Consider the following 23,250-nt stretch of genomic DNA (forward strand, 5'->3'; position numbering starts at 1 on the left):
TGTCAATGTGGCAGGACTAAAACCAAGCTAAGTTGTCTGTTTCCTTACAATATAAAGCACTACAGAGTTTTAAACCTTGTAGATGTTTAGTTTTTTTCTGAAAATGAAGATTTCACTACATCAACTTCGGATAGAGCAATCATTTAAAATATTTTTTTGATATTTTTATAACTTTGTAACTGGCTTTGCTTGAATGCTTTAAATTAAAAAAAGAGAATTAAGGCAAGTTAGCATAATGATAAGACATACCATCATCTTTTCAAACAAAGCCAAGATCTCTTTTTCCGAGGTGATCTTTGAAGAGAAATCCTCAAAATGATGGCGGGTTGATGCTGAAGCAGTGGACCAGTCATTGGAGTTATGTTTCGATAGCGTTAGGTGTGGACGCTCCTTTTTGCTGCCATGAATTCGAATACTTGCAAATCTGTCCAGCTGTGGAAAAGAAAGAGAAATAATTTCTTTTAGTAGAAGAATGTTTTGGATCCAGTTGGAATGCGCTTCAGCACACCTCAGTGTTCATGTGTGAAAAGAAATAATATATTAATGCAAGAGAAGGTAAACAAAACATGAGAGATTATAAACACACCTAAGAAATTCTTACATAGAGAAGACAAAATTTGAACAATAGGCAAACAGCACTAATTTGTGCATAAATTGTATGAAGACAAGCCGACTCTGCTTGACAAATACAGTGCAAAGCATTTTCTACTCCTTAATGAAAAGTTGACAAGGAAATTATTTGTTAGTGAGAAAAGCAGCTGTCTCCACCCAGATGTCAGTAAATCTAAACTATCACAATAAAAACTAAATTCCACTTCACATCAATGGATTAGTTAGTCTTAAAAAGGATTATGTTAAATTGTTCACAGTCTGACAATAGAACATGTACTAATTTCTCATATCTTACCACATCGTCTGTGAGGTTTCTAAAGGCCAAGTTCTATAATGGGGAGCAAAACAAAGAAAGAATTCAGGACATAAATCAACTTCATCCTCTGGAAGGCAAATATTCCTAACCATGTCCTTCTGTTTAGAAGGCTGCACTTCTAAACAGCAGGACACAATCGGACTCACAATAGCTCAAAAAAATGTTGCAATATCTCAAATTAGGGATAAGAATCTCTCTTCAGCTTGCGATTTTTATGCCACTTGGCAGCCTTTATCTGACATTTAATAAATAATAAAACCAGAGACTAATCCCATAATATGTGTTCACTCCATTTTGTACTGAGAATGAAAAAAAATCCTTGAAATGTGTTGTTATGTAAGCGACTGTGTGGCACAGAAGAGCGAAGCTGCGAGACAGATAAAGCAGATAAGACAAATTGACGACCAACTAGTTTGGTATTGCTAGTGGAAAATGATGAATGCTAATCCACACCTGGAGACAGACAAATAACAAATCTAAAACTTTTGAAAGTGAAGACTGAAAAGTTTGTTGTCACAAACAAACCGACTGTTGCAAGGTCTTAAGGAGTTTAATTCTGGCCTGAGCACTGAGAATATGGCAAATAAATCACATTAGGTGTTGTGGATACAAAATGAGTGAAAGATGGCAAAACTGTTAACTACCAGAGGTGCACCAAATTCAGCTTTCTGGCCGATTACAGATCTTAAAATTTATTTTATCTCACTATTTTGCCAATTTTACCTGTGAAGCACTTTGGTCACTTTATTGTGTGTAATAGTCCTCCACAAATAAAGATTGATTGAGCGGTTGATTAAAAAAGCCGGCCTGCTGATTCCAATTTTGGCCAACAAAGATTTTATTACTGACACAGTCAGGTATTATAATATAAGGTCACAATACACATTCAATATTTCAATCTTATTTTCTTAAAAAATATTGAACAATAAGCTTGATGGGCAGGTTTGTCAGTCAGCCCTCTCTCACAGTGAGATCAAAAGGGGACACAGCTTATTTTCAGACCTTTGCAGAGTTAAATAAGATCTGTAGATAATGTCAGTGGATAATATCTGTTTCACTCTTAAGAGAAATTCTTGATTATTTATAAAGTGCTTTATATGGAAATTGACACAGACATTCTTTTTTATGTGTTGCATTTTATGCTATTCTGAAGACATCGTGGGAAGCTGCATGTGCTCTGAAAAACTATTCTAATAAAATAACAAAAAATATAAAATATTTTCAGTGAAATGTATTCAAAATCATCTCTAAATATTTTTGTTAGGCTCAAGAATAAAATAGGAAAAGAGCATAAATATCCATATTTGGTCGCTAGTATATGCTTTTTGAGTACTGAAAGTGTTGTAAAGGAGTCTAAAATGATCTAGACTAAGTTAAAATTAATGCAGATTTGGTATAAAATCACTTATCCACTGATAAGGCTGAAACCTGCTCAAATTACTGTAGCATTTCTTCTTAACATCTGTCTAGCCATTTCATTTAGAAATTAAATGGCAAAATTACAAAAATCTTTTTTCTTTTTAAGTAAGTACATTTTTACCAGGTGGATAAATACCTTATGATATATAAATTACCGTTATCCTGTGATGACAACAAAATCAAATTATTGATGCTTGCAAACAGCAAATACTGGAAACATGAGTGGGATTTTTCTTTTTTCTGAAACACTGAACTATTTTTCCACCGACCTTGCCAAGAGGTCATCAATAAATGCTGTTTTTGCTTTAAAAAGTTATGATTGTGTAATAACTAAATGTAAGTGGCATTATTTAGTATTCATACATACATTTAATTTTTTTTGTCATATTGTCTGATCCAGAAACAAATTGACCAGTGAGGGGACTTTGATGAATTTCTAAATGTGTACGTTTTATTTATTTTTTTTAGCTTTTATCGTTAATACAATAAATTCCACAATATATTGCAATATAATACAAGGTACATGTCACTTATTCCAAATTCAAAGTTCACTTCAATATAACTTGTACTTTAATAAAAATGAGATACAATCTTTTCATATCCTACTGACTACATATCTAACAGTGTTCAATTTATTTTATTATGTATATTTATTGGAATATAAACTCTTGACCACAAAGTTCACCTTCTTGCTTTTTAGCAGCTTTAGTTGTTTTATTATAAGTTTTAACATGATTTGATACACAAAAATGGACCCTGAAAAGACTTTATCAAGCTTGTGTAATGTTTTATTTCTCGCTATTGCGATCCCTTTTCAACACTCCTGATTTAGGCCATTTCTATACATAAATGTCAGACAGTTTCTGTAAACTAAATAGAATAGAATAAAGCACTATCAAAAAACTTAATGAATCGCTTTCTTTCTACTGTATGTAATTATATTCAAGGTCAGTCTACCAACCTGACTTCGCAGCCCCTCTTACATCCCCAGGAAACCCCAATCACAGAGGGTCAGTACGTTTCCTTTAGCTGACTAGATGGGACTGGACTAGACTCTCTGAATTTGGCCATGACATTGACTTGCACTCACGCAGTCAAAACACTGGGGTCAAAAAGAAATTAACAAAATTTGTGTGATAAACAACTTTCCTGGCTACAAGGCCGTCACATGTGTGCAACAATAAACACCACCCCTACCCCCACCGCCTGCCAACAACTATGACGATTTGTCTAGACACTAACATCTCCCTAGTGAATGGAAGCAGACAGAGCCTTGATTGGTTTGTAGTAGCAGGAAACACATGGATTAGGGCTGGCTAAACCCCGGTGCTAATTTTAACTTTCGAGTCCTTACATGCAACAACAAAGTCAAAAAAACAGCCAAGGTCACATTTAAAATGGACAATTCAGGAAAATACAAAATTTTGCCATCTTAAATATGATAATTCACATGTGTGAGCCAGGAAAGGTCTATAAAAAGAAAATATTTCTTGCAGGTGTCTTCTTCCTGACCTGTTGTTTTGTGCATCTGGTTTTGTGTTCATTATTAAAACAATTTTTTTAATGTTAACTAAATAAAAAGACATTGAACTAAATTAAAAAAATATGTTCTTTACAAACATTTAAAACAAAGTCAAAACACACATAATAGATGCCATTAACACCCTTTGTTATTGTTTTTTGCTGGTGATTTAGTTTTTTCCTGTCACTAACAAAACAAGTCTGACGTTAGATTGAGAAATGATCTCAGTTTGTCTCAGTCTGACCCATATTTACTTTATTTCCCACAGAGCTAGAACAAATTGAACCCTTCTATTTATTCATTTTGTACTTACAAACTTTGGTTTGCGGTCTCCTTCATCAAACCCGGACGTGCTGTTGTGAGAACCTTTCTTCTTTTGATGCTTACTGTCTCGCCCTGTGGTGGACTCAAACCTTTGGCTGTGGCTTTCCATGTTAACTAAATTTCGTCTCCTTGAACTGGTTGGAGTACTGTAGGAAGTTACTGAATGTCTGTAACGTCAGGAATCACACAGGTGTTTCTAGCAAATTATGAGTTATTCAGCAAACGAGGCATATTTCTACCACTAAGTTAGTAAAACAGAGAACTCCAAAGGTTAACGTAGTTAGCACCAAGTTCCAGCTATCAGCCTAGCTAAGGAAAAAGTAGGCTACATCCATTATTTTACACTGGCTTAACTCAGTGCTAATCCAATTTAAGAACTGTCACGTAACGCTTAAGATTACAATACCAGGAAATAGTTGCAAAAAACACAACAGTGTGTTGCAGATCCTTTACATTTGCCCATTAATAAGAAAATACAGACTCATTACAAGCGAGGTTTGAGGCGCTTCCTGGAAAATATTACAGAGTAGCGGCTGATAGTTTTTGACAGACCCGCGCTGTAAAACGTCATTTCCGTATGTTCAACCTAACCAATAGAATACGAGATTTTGCATTTGCGGCTTCTGATTGGTGTAGCTGAAAACTTTTAAAGCTAAAAAATTAAATTTATTGGCCGCGGCGAACTGTCAATCTTTCTTTCGTAACTTTAGGGCAGTTACTCTGTCTCCCATAGGTGGCGCTTGGTTTAACCTTCTTTATGTTTTGCTTTATGTTGTGTTTTTAAGGCACCACATCTGTTTTCTCCTAATGGATTTGCTAGTTAAATTAAATAAGAATTTGTTTTCTAAAATAAGTTATATCATTCTTGGGTATGTTTTGATTGTTTCCAGTTTATTCATTAAAAAGGGACTACATATCTTTTTTCATGATGTTTTTTTTTTTAGATGTGAAAGCTCATTTTCATCTGTGTTCCTTTGCAGGTATAATAAATCAAATCAGTTTTTGTCATTCACTTTTATACTGATTAAAATGACAATTAAAAACAACAATGTGCAACAGATTATTGTGAACAATTGTTGGAAAGATAGATTATAGAAAACACGAGGGAAAAGTGCAAATAAATTAAATATATTAAATGGATAATCTCAACTGTACTATAGCACCTTCAGCAGCTTAAAGAAGAAAGCTGTGTAAGAGTTTTGAGGTTAGGCTTTTGATGTGGCAGAATCATTTGGTTCAAAAAGTTTATGGAAAAGCTGTGAGGAGACTTTGACAGTCTTCAGCGCCCTATCCATGCGACGACTCTGAAACAGATGCCGAAGGGTCGGGATATTGCAATGACATTCTCATCTCCCCTCACTAACCTCTGCAGTGTCCTTTTATTTAGTGTATTACATATGTTAAATTGTTACCAGTCTTTGTGGAATATAATCATTTGTTTTCCTTCCATAACACTCTCCTTTTCAGCCCATATTTTACATTGTGTTCTTATTTTATATTTTCATGCATATTTTTCCCAAGTTAAAACTAAAACCTTTAAACACAACAGCAATTTGTTGAAAGCCATAAAGGTATTTTAGGGAACAGGGACATCTTCTTGTTTAGTTTATCTACGGTGATTAATAATAATGAAAACATTAATTGAGAAAAACATGAAAAATAACTCCAAATCACAACATAAAATACAATAGCTTCAAACTGTGTGTTTATTTATGAAATTTGCTTTTGTATTTCAAATATAAGTCTTCAAAGTCCAGTAATGACTCTGAGTACTTATGCTTCCATTAGCTTTTTCATTCTGTAAAAAGGGAAAAGGTTCAAACAAAATTCTCACTCATGAATAAATGAAAGGTATTTGTCCAAGCATCAGCAAGATTTTCAGAAAATGAATTTAGCACATGAATTCTGAATACTAATGTCACCCCTTTGTACAAGGATCAGCTCTAAGTCTAACTCAAATGAATGAAACCTTCAGCCATGACATCAGATTTGAAGCTCCTTGGATTAAGCTTCTCAAAGCCTTGTTATCTTCAAAGATTTTAAATAACATGAAGGCCATCCAAAGGACTTCCAGCAATATGTTAACGCTCTTCGTCTGGGCAAACCTGAGCCTTTATTTTCTTTGACACTGATCGAGCCATTCTAATTGGTTGCCACAGGGTGATATACACAAACACTTTAAGAGTCAAAGAATTTGAATTTCAAAGTTTCTGGCATGGTAATAACATTGATTAAGGCTATTTGAGAAAATATTCCAAATAGATTTCAGATCCATCTTTTAATTTGCTTTTTCTATTTTTTATTTTTTTTTAATTAGGTGGGCTTTATTTTATTTTTTATTTTTTATATATTGTGGTCAACATGATATAAAAAATATTTTAAATAGTTTTACTATTTTCAAGAAACCAAAAAACAAACTACAACCCTCCCACCCCCCACAATGTACGACGCTTTGTCATAATGGAAAACATTTAAAAAGTCTCGAGTTGATATTGGAGAATGCTATGAAACAATGGTAAATACTGTTTGGTTTGTGTGAAATAGTAATTTTTCCTTGAGTTTTAAAAACAATCTTTCAAAATTAAGCATAAAGACTCTTACCTAAAAAAAGGAATGCTCGCCATAAGCTTTATTGTCATTGTGATCAAATGTTATCGCTGGGGGAATCAGAATGGAAAACAAGTTTCCGTTTAGTGTGCCTATACTGCCATCGTCTGTTTTTAGCTGTACATTACATAACCAGAGCATGATTTTTAGTTTTCGTTTGCAGCTGGATTAAACCATGACAGAAGATGGGCATACTCCATACTCTTATCACAGCTATAGAAAACTTTTAACATTTAATTTCTTTATGCAAAAATGTGGAATAATTTTAAAAATGTATGATTCCTGCTTGAAGGTGGTTATCTTCATTAATTTGAGCATGCATTCTGATTAATCATGTTTGTTAGTTTAATAGTGCCTTTTGAAAATATACAGCTTGATGCTTTGGATTAAGCATTTTCATTATGCCTGAATCAAAATCCTCTCTGATTCTGGATTGCAGGCAGTTTTTTCTTTTGAGGTTTTTGTTTCCAAAACAGAAGTACAGACATATCATATACATAAATTAGAAAAAAAAGCTTTCTTCAAAAGATGACATGATTCTAGTTGAACATTATAGTTAAAAATGTTAGACTACCTGAAGCAAAACATAACGGTCATTTATTCATGCCAAAGGGTGTTGATTTCATTTTGCCATTGGTGCACAAACGGGGTGAACTTTCAGAACTCTGAAATCCGGGGATCCAGTATTGTTTACCGATGCTTTTTGCAGATATTTCTATTCAGTAAATGTTTATATTTTCCTTCTTTCTTCTTTTCTTTGTTTATATTGAAGCATTAGTTTGATTTCTCCTTTACATATTTTGTGTGTCTTTGCTCTATTTTGCTGTGATTCTTAAGTCAGAGGCTGCCATTCTGATTTTTCAATTGAGAATATAAAAAATCAGATACATTTGTATAAACAACCAGATGTGTTTATATAACATTCATCTATTACAAATTAAATTTTTTGTCTTTAATACCTGACAGGTTTCAGTGAAAAAAGATACTAATACTCAATATTACTTATCTTACTCAAAGCAAGGCTTGCAATAATAATAATAAAAGTTACAATGACTTTAATAAAGCAAAATGTTTCTTTGAAAATATGAAATAGTTATGACTCCACAGCCATCCTAGGTTTAAACAGGTTTGCAAAAATAAACGTTTGATTGCAGATCATGGTAACAGGTTAAAAGAAAGGCCAGTTGTTATATTGGTTTTGTATAAATAGAAATAAAGAAGTATAAATATAAATAGAATAGAATAGAATAGAATAGAATAGAATAGAATAGAATAGAATAGAAATTAGAAATCACCTGGTAAAATTCAGGTCTACAAGCAGCAACGTGACAGCATGTATAAGTCGATATCAAGACTTCTAGATTTATACAAAGACATATAATAGAAAAACAGAAGTAAGAAGAACTGCACAGTTAGAGCAAAAATACCGCATAAGAAAACACTGTTATTAGAGCAAGTCAGTATGATTTCCAAAATAGTGGATGTTTTTGGGAATAAATTATTCTTTTTGATGCAACTCCATCAGTGTTCTTGTCTCTTATTCATAATATCCATAAAAGAAGAACGTACTTATAAACAGTTCCGTTTGTAAAATGAAAAAAAGAAAAGAAAAAGCGAAATCTCTTTTGTGATCCTCTCGGCACTCCGTACTCGTACTACAACGCGACTCAGTCGGTGACGTATTCACGACTGGGTCATTTAGTGCTCACATTAACGAGCTTTGTTTGAAAGAAAATATTATGTAACACAGTACCAGATCATTGTTTGTTACTTGGTCACTCATTAAAGCTACTGTTGTCTTTATTAGACATCTGCAATTTGGACAAAAATGACCGATCTGACAGAATCTCTGGTCAAAGAAGGCTGGTAGGTAGCATGTTAGCTTATGTTGCTGCTAGCAGCAGTTATGCTGAGATGTCAGATAGGTTGCTGGATAAAATCAATAGTCTGCTGATTTCCTATAAGAGTGTTGTAAGAGTCCGACGGCAGCCAGACTTACACACACAAACCCGAGAATATGGTGCTCGGGAGGATAAAATTATACTTTCAATAACTTATTTTTTGTTGTCTGCTTCAGAATAGCAAAAGACGCTTCTGGTAGCTAGCGCATACTTAGCATTAAAGACAAACAGATGCTTCTTCTCGTCGTCAGTGAACAATATTGTTAATATGGTTATTGATATGAGAAGACAGACCTCTAAATGAGATTCTTGAACTACACTTAAATGTATAATATACAGCCATTAGCAGTGCTGTGTTTTGCACAGTCTGTAGAATCCACTCTGTACTGCAGTTCCATACAACACGCCATCAGACATAAGATGTCATTTTTACGTTTACTGGGTAATAAAGTGTGTCAGTAATCACATGCTTCTGTATATTTGAACTAGAGCACTTTTGAGGGAAAAATTTGGTCTTGAATAGATCACTACTCGCTTTAATCCCCTTAAATGTTAAGATTTGAAACATAATAAACAAAACAGATAGCCATCAACCCACATTTTAGTATTTTTAGTATGTTTTTCAGTCTTTTAGGTGGTGGTGGGAGGTGAGTTTCAGAAAAACAGCATTGTGTTGTTTATCTTGATTGTGTTTGATGCCATTTCTACAATTATTTAGCCATTGAACGATTGCAAAAATCAAAACGATATATAGCATGATTCATTTTTTGCTCCTTCCTTCATATTTTCCACATTCTTTCTCTGTGTTAAACACTTCACTCTATTTAAACAACAGCATTTAAGAAATCATCCATCGCGAGAGGTCAAAACAATGCTATTATTGCATTTCTGTCAGTACTTGTCTAGTACTGATCTAGTATCTGTTTGTTTCACGGGTTTATTTGCATTGCTCCATTCACTAATTTACTAAAGTTGAAGTGCATGAAGAAAGAAGACAAAGCATATTTAGTCCAGCAGTGCATGTTCACGTCCTACTCTCCAGGCTCTACGAAGAGAGTTTTTTTCTCTCTTATAAAATCTCTTTGAACATCATTTAAAATGGAATTGAACAGTTTATTTTTATTATCTAATTCTTATTGGGTTTGGTCTCAAATACAGTGGTTTAACTAAATGGTTTTTCCCAGTAGATGGACAGAAGATTTTTTTGGGGACTTATTATACTGATCTACCCTTAACAAATAAAATTATGTGATACAATTGTTTGTTGCTTGAACAATGCATCATCAGGGTTTTTTTTTTTTAAAAAGCTGGTAATTATTCTCTCAAACTGTTTTTATGTAACATTTGTAAGAGTAAAGCAATTTATACCTTTTGAAAAAGTTAACCTTTTTAAATGTTTACAAATCCATGTTTGTTCCTGACTGAACGCATAAAACCCTTTTCACCTTTGTCATCTTTTTTCTCCACAATGTGTATCAACCAGGTACCTCAGTGATGAAGGCATAGCGGAACTGAAAGGATCTGCAGAGAAAGTTACACCGAGTGACCTTATTCGCATTGCTCTTGATGTGAGTTTTAATTTTCTAAGTTTTAAATTAGCATTTTTGCAATCCGACAGCTCTATTTTTTAGTTCCCAGGGAAATTGCAGATATGATCTAATATTCAATTTTTTTTACTGCTTTGGGTACTAGAAGTCCTAAAGGTCTGACTTACATTTAGAAAAGTAATTTTTAAAAAAACAACAAAGCTGTTAGCACAATTTTAAATGGCATTTCAGTCCTTATGGCATATGACTACAATCTTAATGTCAATCTGGTACTTATTATTGGGGAAGAAAATTGCATTGGCTGTAGTTTCCCTGCATGTAGAGTAACACTTTCTCTTCACCTCATTTCTCTTTGATCAACTTCTCAGTTTTCTCCCTCTGTCAGTAAGTGGAAGTGAGATTAGCAATGTATCATTTTTTTAGGACATGTCAATGATTGTCTCATTTTCATGATGTGTGTAATTACAGTGATGCAGCCGGTATGATTTCTCATTTCGATGTGTATTTTCATAAAGCACATTGTATTCAGATGGCTCAATTACTTAAAAGACATTTGAATGTATTAGAACAATCATTAACATACTCAGACTGGGGAGCGTTCCCCTCTGTGTCTTCAGAAGGACAAAAAGGCAGTTCATCTTACCTGTAGTTTCAGATGAGCACAGAATGTTCGCCTCCACTGCGAAAGCTCTGACCTTTACGGTTCAGCCTGGAGTGCTGCCAAAAGATCTAAAGCAGCACTTGCACACATCGCCGCACAGCAGGTTCATCCAGCCTTTCTTACTTTAAGATAGAGATAGTAGACTCATAAAACATGTTAAAGTTCAAAGAAACTTAAAATAAATCTAATATTCTTAATATAAAAGAATAAGGTTATTGTTGGTTTTTAAATAAAAGTATGGTGGAGGAAAAAAAATTGGAGAATTAGAAAGGATCGTTTTTGAAGTAAAGCCCTTGGTTTTTATTTCTATATCGAGGGAATACTTTAAAATAGTCACAAAGCCAGTAAAAACCTGGGGTTTTATTTGCCGTATTGACACATTTATTGACCCCAGATATGAAAAGACAAAATGTATTTTGCACCAAATATAAGATGAAAGTATATTTGCTTCTCATTTAATTCATTGGAGATTTGTATTTAAATATAGACAAGCCTGATGAGAGATTTAGTGTGGTGTGATTGGTTAAATACTTGAAAATGTTATTAGTAATCTAATTGTCCTTCTCTAAACCATATTATTTGTTGCCACATTAATGCTTTTGTGTTCTGCTGTGCAACTCGGTGGATGAAATCAGTGTTCTGTTTATAGATGCTCATCAAAATGTGAATTGTAATATAATTTTTTAGCAGTATCTCATAATGTCATTTTCATTTCTTGTCATTTATGACTGCTGTGATATGTGTTGTTTCTTTCTAATGATGCAGTATGTCCTTTACAGAGTGATCTTAGGCCTATTGGGAAAAAGGTTCTTCCATCTGATATAAATAGTGGAAGAACTGAAAAGGTAAGCGGAATTCATGTCTACAAAGTGGCTTTAAAAAGGTTTTGTGACCTTATAAAACTCGTTTGTTTAAATTTTGTTTGTCACAAATACATTTTTCATGTTGTCAAACAAATGTTAGTATGGGGCAAATGAAACATGAGTATAAGCAAATTGTATTTTTAAATGATGAGTTCACTTATAATAACTGAACTTATAACTGAGTAACTTATAACTCATCAAAAAGCCTATTCTCACTCTATGTGAAAACTAACCATCCCCATTGTTCACCACAATTTTGTGGAAGGTTGAGTTCAGTTTCTCCACCACACCCAGGCCTGATTATTGTAAACCAATTAATCTTTATAATAGAACCTGCCTGACAAGGTTGGGTCAAAGACTTTTACAGACACATGTCCCAGCCTTATTAAAAGAAATTGAAGAACAAAGTAGAAACAAAGTCACTGCCATCTGTCTGTCTGTAAAGGACTACAGACATTATTCCTAATGTTTTGGGACTCTAGCGAAGGACAGTTTGTTTTTCATAATTGGAGAAAATGTGGAAATATTGTGAACCTTCTCAGGATTGGTCGATCTACCAAAGTTCTTCTAAGAGAACGTGAACAACTTGGAACATCTAAAGCAGTGTTGGGTCTTATTTGCCTAACTTATGGTCAGTGTTCGTGATATAACAAGAAAAAGTGTGAGCAAAAACACTTTTGACCAAAAACAAGACAAAGGTCCATTTCACATTTGCCATACTATATCTTAATATAACTTTAGGAAAAATGTTCTGTGAATTGAAGTAAAAAAAAGTTTTACTTTTTATACAAAACTACCACAGCATTTTGGGGAAAAAAAATGCATCACATAGAATTTCACACATGGGGGTGGTAGTGTGGTTTGGGGTTGCTTCAGGACAAGGATGACTTTCTGTAATTAATGGAGGTATAAGTTCTTCTCTGTACCAGAAAATCCTGAAGAAGAATGTCCGGCCTTCAGTTTGTGACCTTAAGCTCAGAGAACTCTTGGGTTATGCAGCAGAACAAATGATTCAGAGCACACCTGCAAGTACACCTCTAAATGGCTCAGCAAAATAAAATGAAGGTGTTGGTGTGTCCTAGTTAAAGGCCAGATGGAAATCTGATTGAGATGCTGTGGAATGACCATAAAAAGACCATGCTGGAGAAGCCTCCAGTACATCTGACCTTAAACAATTCTGGAAAAAAAGAGTGGGCTAGTATATTCCACGGAGACTGTGTAATGCTCATTGATGTTCATTGCACATTGATGGCAGTTTTTGTCAAGGATGGCTCAACCAATTTCTAGTTTTAGGGATAATTATTTAAATTATCCCTAGCTACTCAAAACATGCTAGTTTTGAGTAGCTATTTTTCCTGAAAATAATAAGAAAACAGATTTTTTTCCTGCTTACTGAGGTTATCTTTGTCTGAAATTAAAATTAATTTGATCTGAAGCATCCAAGTGTGACAAAAGTCATAAGCAGAAATATGTAAGGAAACAAATACTTTTTTATAACAATGTATGGATCCTCTTCAATGAAAAATTATGCAATATAACCAATTTTTGGGGTTTTAGAAGAAAATCAATGCTTTATTCTCATCCATAATGCAGTTCTCAGAACTTCCACTAGGTGGTGCTAACAGACTGGCAAATACAAATCCCTTTTTTTTCTTTTTGTTTTGCTTGTGATGCTGAATCTGAGTAACTGCAGAGAAAATGTTCCAGCTATTAAAACAAACATTCTTTTGTGTGCTTAGCTCCTCTTCTCTCCAAATACAAAATGCTGACTAAATCCAAATGTAAGCGGTGGAGCAGTTAGGGGAATAAACAAACCTGTGCTGTCATTAGCCTCTTAAACTGAAATATTTACCCATGTCATGCTTCAAAAAACGTAATTTATTCTCAGTGCATCTTGCACTGCAACTGCTGGAGCTTTTGCTTGCACCGCCTGCCCATTTTCCTCTCAATCTAATTTAGTTTGTCTTTTTGCAAATGGACAGTTGGAGGGTCCATGTGTCCTCCAGGTGCAGAAAGTGAGAAACATCTCGTCTCCCAAAGACCATGAAGAGTCCCAGGGAGCACCGAGAATGCTGCGTCTCCAAATGACAGATGGGCACACCACCTGTGTTGGACTGGAGTTTAAACATCTGTCCAAAATCAGGTAGGTTTTTTTTTCTTTTGTACAAAAGAGCAGATGCAGTTTAGTGTATTTGTTTGAAAAGTCTACATCTATTAATATTTCTGTAGGAAAAGTAACCATTGCCATATAAATTAGATTTAAGTGTGTTTATGTTTTATTTTTTATTTCTAAGGTTGTTTGATTTATAGCAACATGTGGGTCGATAGTTTGTATTTTTCTTTCGCAAGATAAAATGAGCTTGCGTCACAGAGTCTACATGAAAGCTGAAGTATCCTTGTGAATTCATGTGCACTTTCTCTTTTTCTCAATAAAACTAAATGATAAAATAACAATGAACTGTTAAAAAAAGATGAATTTGATTTCTTTTTGCAAAATTGATGTAGAAAGGTGCTCATTTAGCTACCTCCTCATATTCTTAGCTAATGTGTAAGGCCTCTCTGCACACACTCCTCTTTCACCCCCTTGTCAACACTTTCACCCCGCCGTGTGCCTGAATTTCTCCTTTATCTGCAATTTCCATGTGGCAGCAGTTGATTTAACAACTCGCAGCCTTAATTACATCTCCATCCAAGCAACGGTGGCCTTGGTGATTGCTGCCATGGTGACTAGCCAGTCTGTACAGGTGGAGTGGCCAGAATGTAGTCCGTGACTTCCTGATGGGAAGAGAGGAGAGAACAGAACAAATCCCCTCTTTATGAGCGCCACACACACACCCCCACACACGCGGGCATCCGACAGCAGCGCTTAATGTTTCTGATGAAAGTGTTCGCTTTAGTGTGAGGGAGGCCTTAAGTGGATGGAAAAGAAGGATGAGATGGATTACCGAGCTGTTCACTATGTAAGACAGTGATATAAAGGGAGCACAATTAAACAGTAAGAAGCAACTATTGAGGTTGAATAGTGTGTTTGTGATTGAATTAGGGATACGCTGCACCTCATTTCTACAATGCCGGTGTCATGAGAACACCATCTATCCCACAGGTCTGGAGTGAAATCCCTAATTGTTACTTTGGCTTCCAGGATCAGTAGCTGGAAATCCCTCCAAGTCCCTGTGCTTTCCTAATGAGAGAGGCAGAGGCCTTATCAGGCCTGATGAGATAGAGGCGCTTTTAATTTACCATGAGGATGGGTGAGCAGCTGGGATTATTAATAGTCTCTCTTAGCTTTGCCACCCATCTGCTGGCACTGCTCCATGTCATTTACAGAGTGATAAGGCAATAGGGTGTTAGAGCTGGTAGATACAGTTAAAATGTGCTAAACCCTTGAAATCTGAGCTGTGGGCGTAATAATTATTCATAGCTGTTTATTTTTATTTATTCATTTACTTTTATTCCAATTTTCTTGTCTTTTGTTTGTATGTCTTTCAGTTTGAATACACCTCCTGGGACCAAGGTGAAGCTTATCGGTTCAATCCAAGTTAAAAATGGTATTTTGCTGCTCGATGACTCAAACATCCACGTTCTTGGGGGAGAAGTGGATCATATGGTAGAGAAATGGGAGCTACAAAGGGTGAGGGTCAACCAAAACTCAGCTTTGTGTTTAAACAATAAAGCCATCATTATATTTTAAATTATTTTAACTGTGTAGTTGCTACCGTGTGTCTGTTCTGTCGATGTTTTTGGAGTTGTGCTTGTCTTTCGCATTTTGAGATGAGTTTGTTTTCTCCTTCAACCCGCAGAGTCTGGCCAAACACAGCAGGAGTAACATTGGAGCAGAAGGTGGACCTCCACCTTTCGTGCCATTTGGCCAGGTGAGGGACATTGCTAATGACAACACCGCATCTTTTTTTAATCATACCTTGAAAACTGGTTTTGCCCTGATATAAACAACAAAATTATTGAATCTGTTTGGAATAAATGTGCTTAAAAATTAAAAAGTCAGCGGAGACCCGTCCGCAAATTTAGTTTTCAGAGCAACCTTACTGCCAAAATTGATTGTGTGACTCCTAGTTGTTGACCTGCTGTCTGGAATCTGGATTCGGTTTTTGTCAGCCCCTTGACGTTACAGAAGCAGATAAATGCAGTTTTAAAATCAGCTTTTTGCCTGCCAAGAACCACTGCCAAGGTGAAGCCATATATTCATCTTAAAGCCTTGAGCAAAAAATATTCATGCCCTTTTATGTCTCGTCTAGACTAATGTATATTCTTTATCTTGGTCTAGGTTAATTCTCTCTGCATAGTTTTCACAGAGAAGCAGCATGTCTCTTAATGGGCACAAAAATACACAATCATAATCAACTCCAGACTTGTCATCTCCCCAATAGCCTCCTGTTTTGCTTTTAGACCGATTTGGACGTTTTATTAACTTTTTAAAGCTTTAAATGGGGTAAACCCATCATACCTAGCTGGACAAACTTCTTAACATTCACACACCTGTCAGAGCACTTTTATCAATCAACCAGTTTCTTTTGGGCGTCCCATGATCCAGAACAAAAAACAAAGACGTTTAGCCAAACATGTTCAAAAGCTCACCTTGTACTACAGCGTCTTATTATTCTTTCCTGTCTAGAACTTTATGTAGAGAACGAGCCCTGCATGAATTTTTGGTTTTATGCTCTTTTATTTTATTTGGTCAACATTTGCTGTTAATTTCTTAAGTGTTGTATGAAGAAGATGGACACTGGCAAACCCATGTCTTAACAAATCTGCAGTAAAGTTCTCTGATCTCTTGGAACAGTTGTGTCTTTTTAAATCTTTAAAGCCCCTCGCTGATTTTAAAGAAATCAGCTTTGGTATAGAAGTGTATATATAAAAGCTGTGGTCTTAGCTGCATCTCTAGCCTTGAATTGCTGCTGAAATTCATAGAAGCGCCACTTGAAATGTACAAAATGTTAAAATGCTTAAGTGGAATGATACTTTATTGAGGAACTATGCATTACAAGGGAAGATTAGGTTTTAATTTAAAACTTACACCTAACATTATTATTATTATTTAGAAATTAATACGATCTTTATTGGTACATCCTCACCAGCATAAGTATTGTGAATCTGATTGCTTGGATCTCATTTTGGAAGTAATAATGCATTAAATTAGATTTTTTTTTCCCCCGAGTAGTTTCCTTTTAAATTTTTTCATGTTGGCACTTGCATATGGAAACACATTTGCAATTTAAGTGTCTATTTCCTTCATCTATTTCGCTTTAAATGTGGATCATGTGTTTTTAACCTTCTTACAGAAGTGTGGAAGAAAGGATGACGTAGACAGCAGGGAACTAGATCAGAGGAAAACCCTGCAGACTCAAAATGTGATCAAAAGCACAGACGAGAACGACGAGTTCGAAAAGCAGCGGACGGCAGCTATAGCTGAAGTTTCGAAGACTAAAGAAGTGAGTAACCCCACCATAAATTTTGTATGTAACCAGTGTTACTCTGCATTCTAGTTATCTAAAACATAAAGTTGTAATTATGTTCTTGTTTGACTAATTAACACCTTTCCATTTGTCTTCCATTGTTAAACATAGGCTTTTTCTACTATTGTTTTTCACATGCTGGCAAATCACACCGTATCGCATATTGATTGCAATTTTAGCGCAAGCTATTAAATTGGGTCTACATTTAAAGTACATGGGACTTATTGACATTCAGGTTAACTTGAATTGTTCCTTCGACTCTTTGAATTAAAAGTCATAATTTCACCGTCAGTTACAAAGCTTTATGTTTTGATTGGTTTTCTGCGACTCCATTGTCCCTAATGTGTTTTTTTTTCTTCTTTTTTTCCTCTCCTCAGGGCCCTCGCACATTTGGTGGTGGAGGAAATGCGGGCAGTAATTTATCCAATGCAGCATCCTTCTCTCGAAGCAGAGACTCTCACCAGCAAAGGAGGCGAGAAGACAAGCCGGAAAGAACAGAAAGCAGACAAGATGGAAACTATAGAGAGCTGGTGGGAAGATAAATATAATTTGGACTTATGTAAAAATGGTCCTGAAAAACAACCCTATGTCTGTTAATGTGCATTGATTGTTTCAAATTGTTTTTTCTTTTTCCACTGGAACTTGGTTTGTGCTTCTTTTTTCACTCTTTGATTTTGACTGAGCTTCTATTTTATGGTCCAGAGGCTAGATAAGACATTGATTAGGATATTGAAAAAATGTAAATGAACTGAAGGTAAATGAACTCAAGTGGCGGTCAATTTATCTTGGTTTCTTTCTTGTTCTAGTGTTTTCTAGTTACACAGCTTTGGCTTCGACAGAAAGTAGAATTGAATAGGATGTGATTAAGCTGGGCTTCAAAGTATGTTAAAGATGGTTGGTTTGAAACTTAAATCCACAGCCATACAAAACCTGAACCATCTGTTTTTGTCCTTTTATTCTAGTATTTTAGCTTTATGCAAATGTAGGTTTGTACATTTGTGAGTTGTCCATGCAGTATATCCAGTTCATATGTATTCTTCCTCTCATTACGTATGGTGTCTAGGTGGATGAACGGGCTCTGAGAGACATCATGGAGATGGGCTTTAATAGGGAGGCTGCCCGACAAGCTCTGATGGATAACAATAACAACCTTGAAGTAGCACTAAACAGCCTACTGACCGGATCTTCCGGTGGCAGACCTGGCTCAGTGGTCCCTGAGCCTAACAAGCCACAACTTAGAGGTTCATAAACACACACACTCAAACACCCCCCCCCCCCCCCCCCCCCCCCCACACACACACCAAAACACAGATAACATTCCATGCCCTGCAGTGCTTCTTGGATCTACAAAGTTGGCAGAGGTTAGGAAAAGGTTGGGTAGCAACGTGGCGGTCCCTGAAATGCGCTGAAAATCACCAGAAGCCTAATTAACGGTCCACGATGGCTGTGCTGCAGGTTTTAGTTCATTTATCAAGAACTGCTGTAATGCTGACTTTTCCCCCCCCTAAGCACACGATAAGGTTTCAGTTGGATATTGTTTTACCTCGGTTATTTTATGTATGTTTCTCCGCGCTAAATATCGTCCTGCAGCAACGTGAAACTTGTTTAATCATCCTAAGCTTCTTATAAAAACTTTATTGTTGTTACTTCATACATAAATCATAATCAGTCCAGAGGGATTTTCTCTCTGATCAAAGCTATCATGCCTGGTCAGGATGGGCAAAGTCTTATAATGAACACAAACCATACATATTCACAGACCTGCATAAATATACACACCTGTGACCCTTTCCAAAACTCCTAGATAAATGAATGAACATTGTCTTAAACATTATGTGGGTAAAAACATGTTTCCCCAATTAAATTACACAGAATGATGTATTTTAGGCATTTATTTCAGTTAGCTTTGATAATTATGGCTTGGAGCTATTGAAAGGCAAAAATGTAGTTTCTCAAAAAATGTGAATATTACAGAGCACCAATGAAAACTGGATTTCAAATGCAGAGTTGTTGGCTTACTGAAAGGTAAGTACAGTAGATGCACTCAATACTTGGTTGGAGCTCCTTTTGCATGAATTACTGCATCTTTCCTGAGTGGCATGAAAGCGATCAATTTGTGGTTCTGCTAAAGTGTTGAAGGAAGCTCAGGTTGCTTCAGCTCTCCTGCCTTCTGGGTTCTTGTGTTCTTCATCTTCACCGTACTCCATAGATTTTCAGAGTTTTGTGTCTGTACAGTCTGCTAACTATTAAAGCACAGTTATAACACGGTCATTAATCCAGATATTAGTCAGTGGTATTCAGTGTGAGTAGGGCTGGAATGTATCATATCAGTCACGATAATAACGGTAAAAAAGTTAAAAATCAAAGCACTGACAGTCATTGCTGTCAGTGCAAGTCTGTGACAGATGAAAGAAATGAAAATGAAAAGCATTCCAGGTCATTAGGAAGTGTGCACAAGCTTTTACTGTAATGTGACATATATTTTTGTGTTGAGCATTTTCCTTCCACTCAATTTTGCACTAAGATAGTTGAATATGACGTGTTTAACCAGCTTCTTTAGCAATGATTTTTGTTTTTCACCCTCCTTGTTGACTTTGTCTGTGACTGTCAGGGCAGCAGTCTCCCCTATGATTGTGTAGGACCATAACATGTATTAAATCAAAAACATTGGTCTTTTGTTTTACTCCCATTTCCTTTTGTGGAAGATGTGGTTTATTTATCAAAGTTAACATATAAAATAGGGGTACACAGATTTATCAGCCAGGTGATTTATCGGCGCCAATTTCCTTAATTCTTGGAGACCCGTGATTGGCCGATACTTGCATGTGAAGCCGATCTTATCTCTCGAACTTATCTACCACAGCAAAGGTCTTAAAATCAACCACTGTCTTCCTTTGCTCTCTCATGAGAAAGGTTTGACGGATAGACTGGCCCACCAGGTCATGTCTGCACGTTGCAGTTAATAGTCATCCCACTGTTGCCAACTCAGCGACTTTCTTGCTATATTTAGCGACATTTCAGACAAAAAAAATGGTATTGGCCAAAATCGGAATCGACAGGTCAGACTTCTTAAAGATCAGGAATCGGCGATCAGTCAGAAAACTGCATTCAGTGCACCTGCCATATTAAAGTATAACAGATTCAAATTATATGATCAAACTAATTTTAACTTTTGCTGTATGATCTTGTTTGCAGCCAGAGGAAGGGGGAGAGGCAGGTCGAGAAATGAAGACGAGGAGGATGGAGCAGGGGGAAGACCTTCTGGACCAAGCACCCTATTTGACTTTCTAGAGTCCAAGATGGGAGCTTTCTCCATTGATGGTGGGTGACTGGTTTTCTCATTCAACACTAATCACAAGTTTAAAAAAATGCCCCCTCCTCACTAACAAGTTCACTCATGAATTTAAATGCCTAAAAATCTGGAGCAGAAGAGAATTGTGTCAGCATTCCTTGAGTTGTAAATATTTTTCTTCAATGATTATTTACTTGGTTTGTTTTCAGAGCCAAAGAATCAGATAACACAGCGGCAGTATGAGAACAAAACTAGTTTTTCCAACTCAAACTATCATGCCAAAGATGCATCCCAGACCAAGTTCTCACACAGTGACCACAGGCAACAGAGGAACGACAGGCCACCCCGCTTTCATAAGGACACAGATTTCCCCAAACCTGGGCAGGAGGCAGGCTCAAACTCGGGAACACCCCAAATGTCGGCTCCTGCCCAGCAGTGGAGGGGCCAGGAGAAATGGCCCCGGAGCACATCCGACCGAGCGCAGAACGACAGGAGAGAAATTAGAGACGAACAGAATGTTCCCGCCACCATTATGTCTCCTCTCACACATTTAAAAGAATTTCAGCAGCAGACTGAATTTAGCGGGGCTTACCACCAACGGTCTCGAAATGGGAACGGCAGTAGTATGTCTGGACCGCCTCACAGGCGAGGGGTAAAAGAAAATGTGCCCACCTCTAAACCCAATAATCCTGCAGGAGGGGAAGTAGATGGAAGAGGAAATTATAAACGCTCAGAAAGAAATGAGGAAGCCGGCAACAACAGGAGGAAGGGTAGAGCCGAGCGGCCAAACTCTGACCACTTTGACAGACAGAGGGACGGTGGGCCGTTGAACTTTAACCCAAGAGGAGGAAACTCAGGAACTTCACAGGAAGTGGGATTATCACAGGGCTCCCGAACTGTAACGGGGGATCCTTCGCACTTCCAAAATGGAGAGTTGGAACATAAAAGGACTGGGCCCATCAAGCCAATAAACTCACCCTGTCCTCAAAACAGAGAGCAGCAGCCCAAGAGGAACGCTCATAACAACCAGGGATCTAAAAGGAGGACAGGGCAAGGCCGAGGTCAGGGACCTAGAGGAACAGAAAAAGGTTACATCACTGAACATGCATGGAAACCTGGAGACGCATGCCTGGCTCTGTACTGGGAAGACAACAAGGTATGGCATGCTTTAACTGACCTAAAAGATGTTGAAGCTATCTTTCTTTTCTCTTTAGTTTGTTTGATACCAAAAATAATCTTTAGAATGCTTCATTGTTTTTTTTTTTAGTTTGATTGTCATTAAGTAAATGGTGCAAATGTTTTGCATATGGAAGTTGTTTTTTTTTTCTATTCAAATTTGGTTTCATTTGTTTTTCTTTCATTGTGCCTGCAAGTATTACCATGCCAGGATAGATGCTGTGCATCCTTCTGGCTTGACAGCGGTGGTCGTGTTTAGTGATTATGGAAACTGTGAAGAGGTTCTCCTGCATAACATCAGACCTGTTCCTGATGACATGATGGTAACCGGTATACTTTTATTATTAGTTTATCCTCAGTATAAGCGTCCGAGCTAGCACTGTTTTTAAAAACAGTAATCAAATCGTATTTCTGTGATGTGCAGAAAGCTGATGAAATATTTATGCAGTCTAGTCTGATTACAAGCAGTGACACATCACAATTATGTCAAATCTGCATCTTCAGGAGGAAGATGACGGTTACTATGACAGTTCACTGGAGTTTCGCCGTGGAGGTGATGGACAGCCGAGACGCTCGAGGCCCACGCAGCAGTACTACCAGCCGCCCCGGGCGCGTGATTGATGTTTCTGTGTTTACACTGGCAGGTAAATTAATAGTTTTTTTTTAAGACAATAATTACACACAAACGTTGTGATTTTTGACTGTTTCATTCAACTCTCCTTCTTTCTGCGTCAGAAAGTGTGCTGAAGTGGTTTTTCTGTTTTATTTCCCATTTTTCTTTCTTATTAAAGGATATATCTTCTTATTACCACTTTTACATTCTCCATTGATGTGATGCAATGTCTCACACTATTTCACAAGGTCAATGATGATTTCACAAGATGCCCAAAGAATGTTGAAGTGTTTTTTTTTATTTTTTTATTTAATTTAATAATAGATTTTCTTTTTGCTCTTCAGTGTGATCGTCCCCCATGCCTCAACTTTCTGCAAGAATCCAGAGTGCTTCCTGAAGTTTTTAAATGTCCACATCCCACGGACTAACAGAACTTTTCAAAGGGCTTGCACATAATGCAAAAATAATAATTAAAAAAACACATAAACTCCTGTTGTTTTTTTGGTCAAGGACATATCTACTGTATATGTTTTGAAGATTTGTTAAATGGATGCATCAAAAATAAACAACTAATTAATAGTAAATGCAGGTTGGTTATGTTTTGTCTATTTTATCCAACTACGCAACTTGGGTTAAGAATAAAATAATACAGGGCAGGAGAAGAAGAAATGCATCAAGGTATCATTATTGTTGCTTTGGCTTTTTTCTGAAAAGTTATCAAAAAAGGACCAAAGATTTTGTGCAAGAGCTTGTTCAAGGATTAGGATAATATGAACAGTTTTAATGTGGAATATGTATTTTTGTTTTTTACATAGATCATAGGGATGTCAAAACAGAAGAAGAGGAGAGATGTATTTTGATGGATTAGAGAAGCCTCACAAGGCAGTAAAAACAAATGCTCTCATAAATATAGCAAGTATATTTAT

The 23,250-nt window shown here is 36.3% G+C and overlaps 2 protein-coding genes across 3 annotated transcripts in view; one reads left to right on the plus strand and one right to left on the minus strand.

The window, feature by feature from the left end:
* The window catches only part of LOC116719126 (protein diaphanous homolog 3-like), a 168,245-nt gene extending 163,504 nt beyond the window's left edge, over positions 1-4,741 (minus strand). Inside the window, exons 1-3 of one of the 2 annotated variants that reach the window (XM_032561518.1) lie at positions 4,183-4,741; positions 908-940; positions 250-432 (exon numbers count right to left, since the gene is read on the minus strand). In XM_032561518.1, coding sequence (XP_032417409.1) covers positions 250-432; positions 908-940; positions 4,183-4,302 — 336 coding nt within the window. In that variant the 5' untranslated portion in view covers positions 4,303-4,741. The remainder of the gene's footprint in view (positions 1-249; positions 433-907; positions 941-4,182) is intronic. The other variant, XM_032561519.1, reaches the window with a different exon arrangement.
* Positions 4,742-8,462: 3,721 nt separating this feature from the next.
* tdrd3 (tudor domain containing 3) lies at positions 8,463-22,912 on the plus strand. Its single transcript, XM_032561320.1, has 14 exons — positions 8,463-8,666; positions 10,185-10,269; positions 11,689-11,754; positions 13,755-13,915; positions 15,262-15,403; positions 15,573-15,644; positions 17,070-17,219; positions 17,621-17,773; positions 18,307-18,484; positions 20,439-20,564; positions 20,745-21,691; positions 21,909-22,034; positions 22,216-22,355; positions 22,669-22,912. The coding sequence occupies exons 1-13, from the start codon at positions 8,629-8,631 to the stop codon at positions 22,330-22,332; spliced, it is 2,361 nt and encodes a 786-aa protein (XP_032417211.1). The 5' UTR covers positions 8,463-8,628; the 3' UTR covers positions 22,333-22,355; positions 22,669-22,912.
* Positions 22,913-23,250: the final 338 nt, after the last annotated feature.

The sequence above is a fragment of the Xiphophorus hellerii genome, chromosome 4 (assembly GCF_003331165.1).
Source record: "Xiphophorus hellerii strain 12219 chromosome 4, Xiphophorus_hellerii-4.1, whole genome shotgun sequence".
Taxonomy (NCBI): Eukaryota; Metazoa; Chordata; class Actinopteri; order Cyprinodontiformes; family Poeciliidae; genus Xiphophorus; species Xiphophorus hellerii.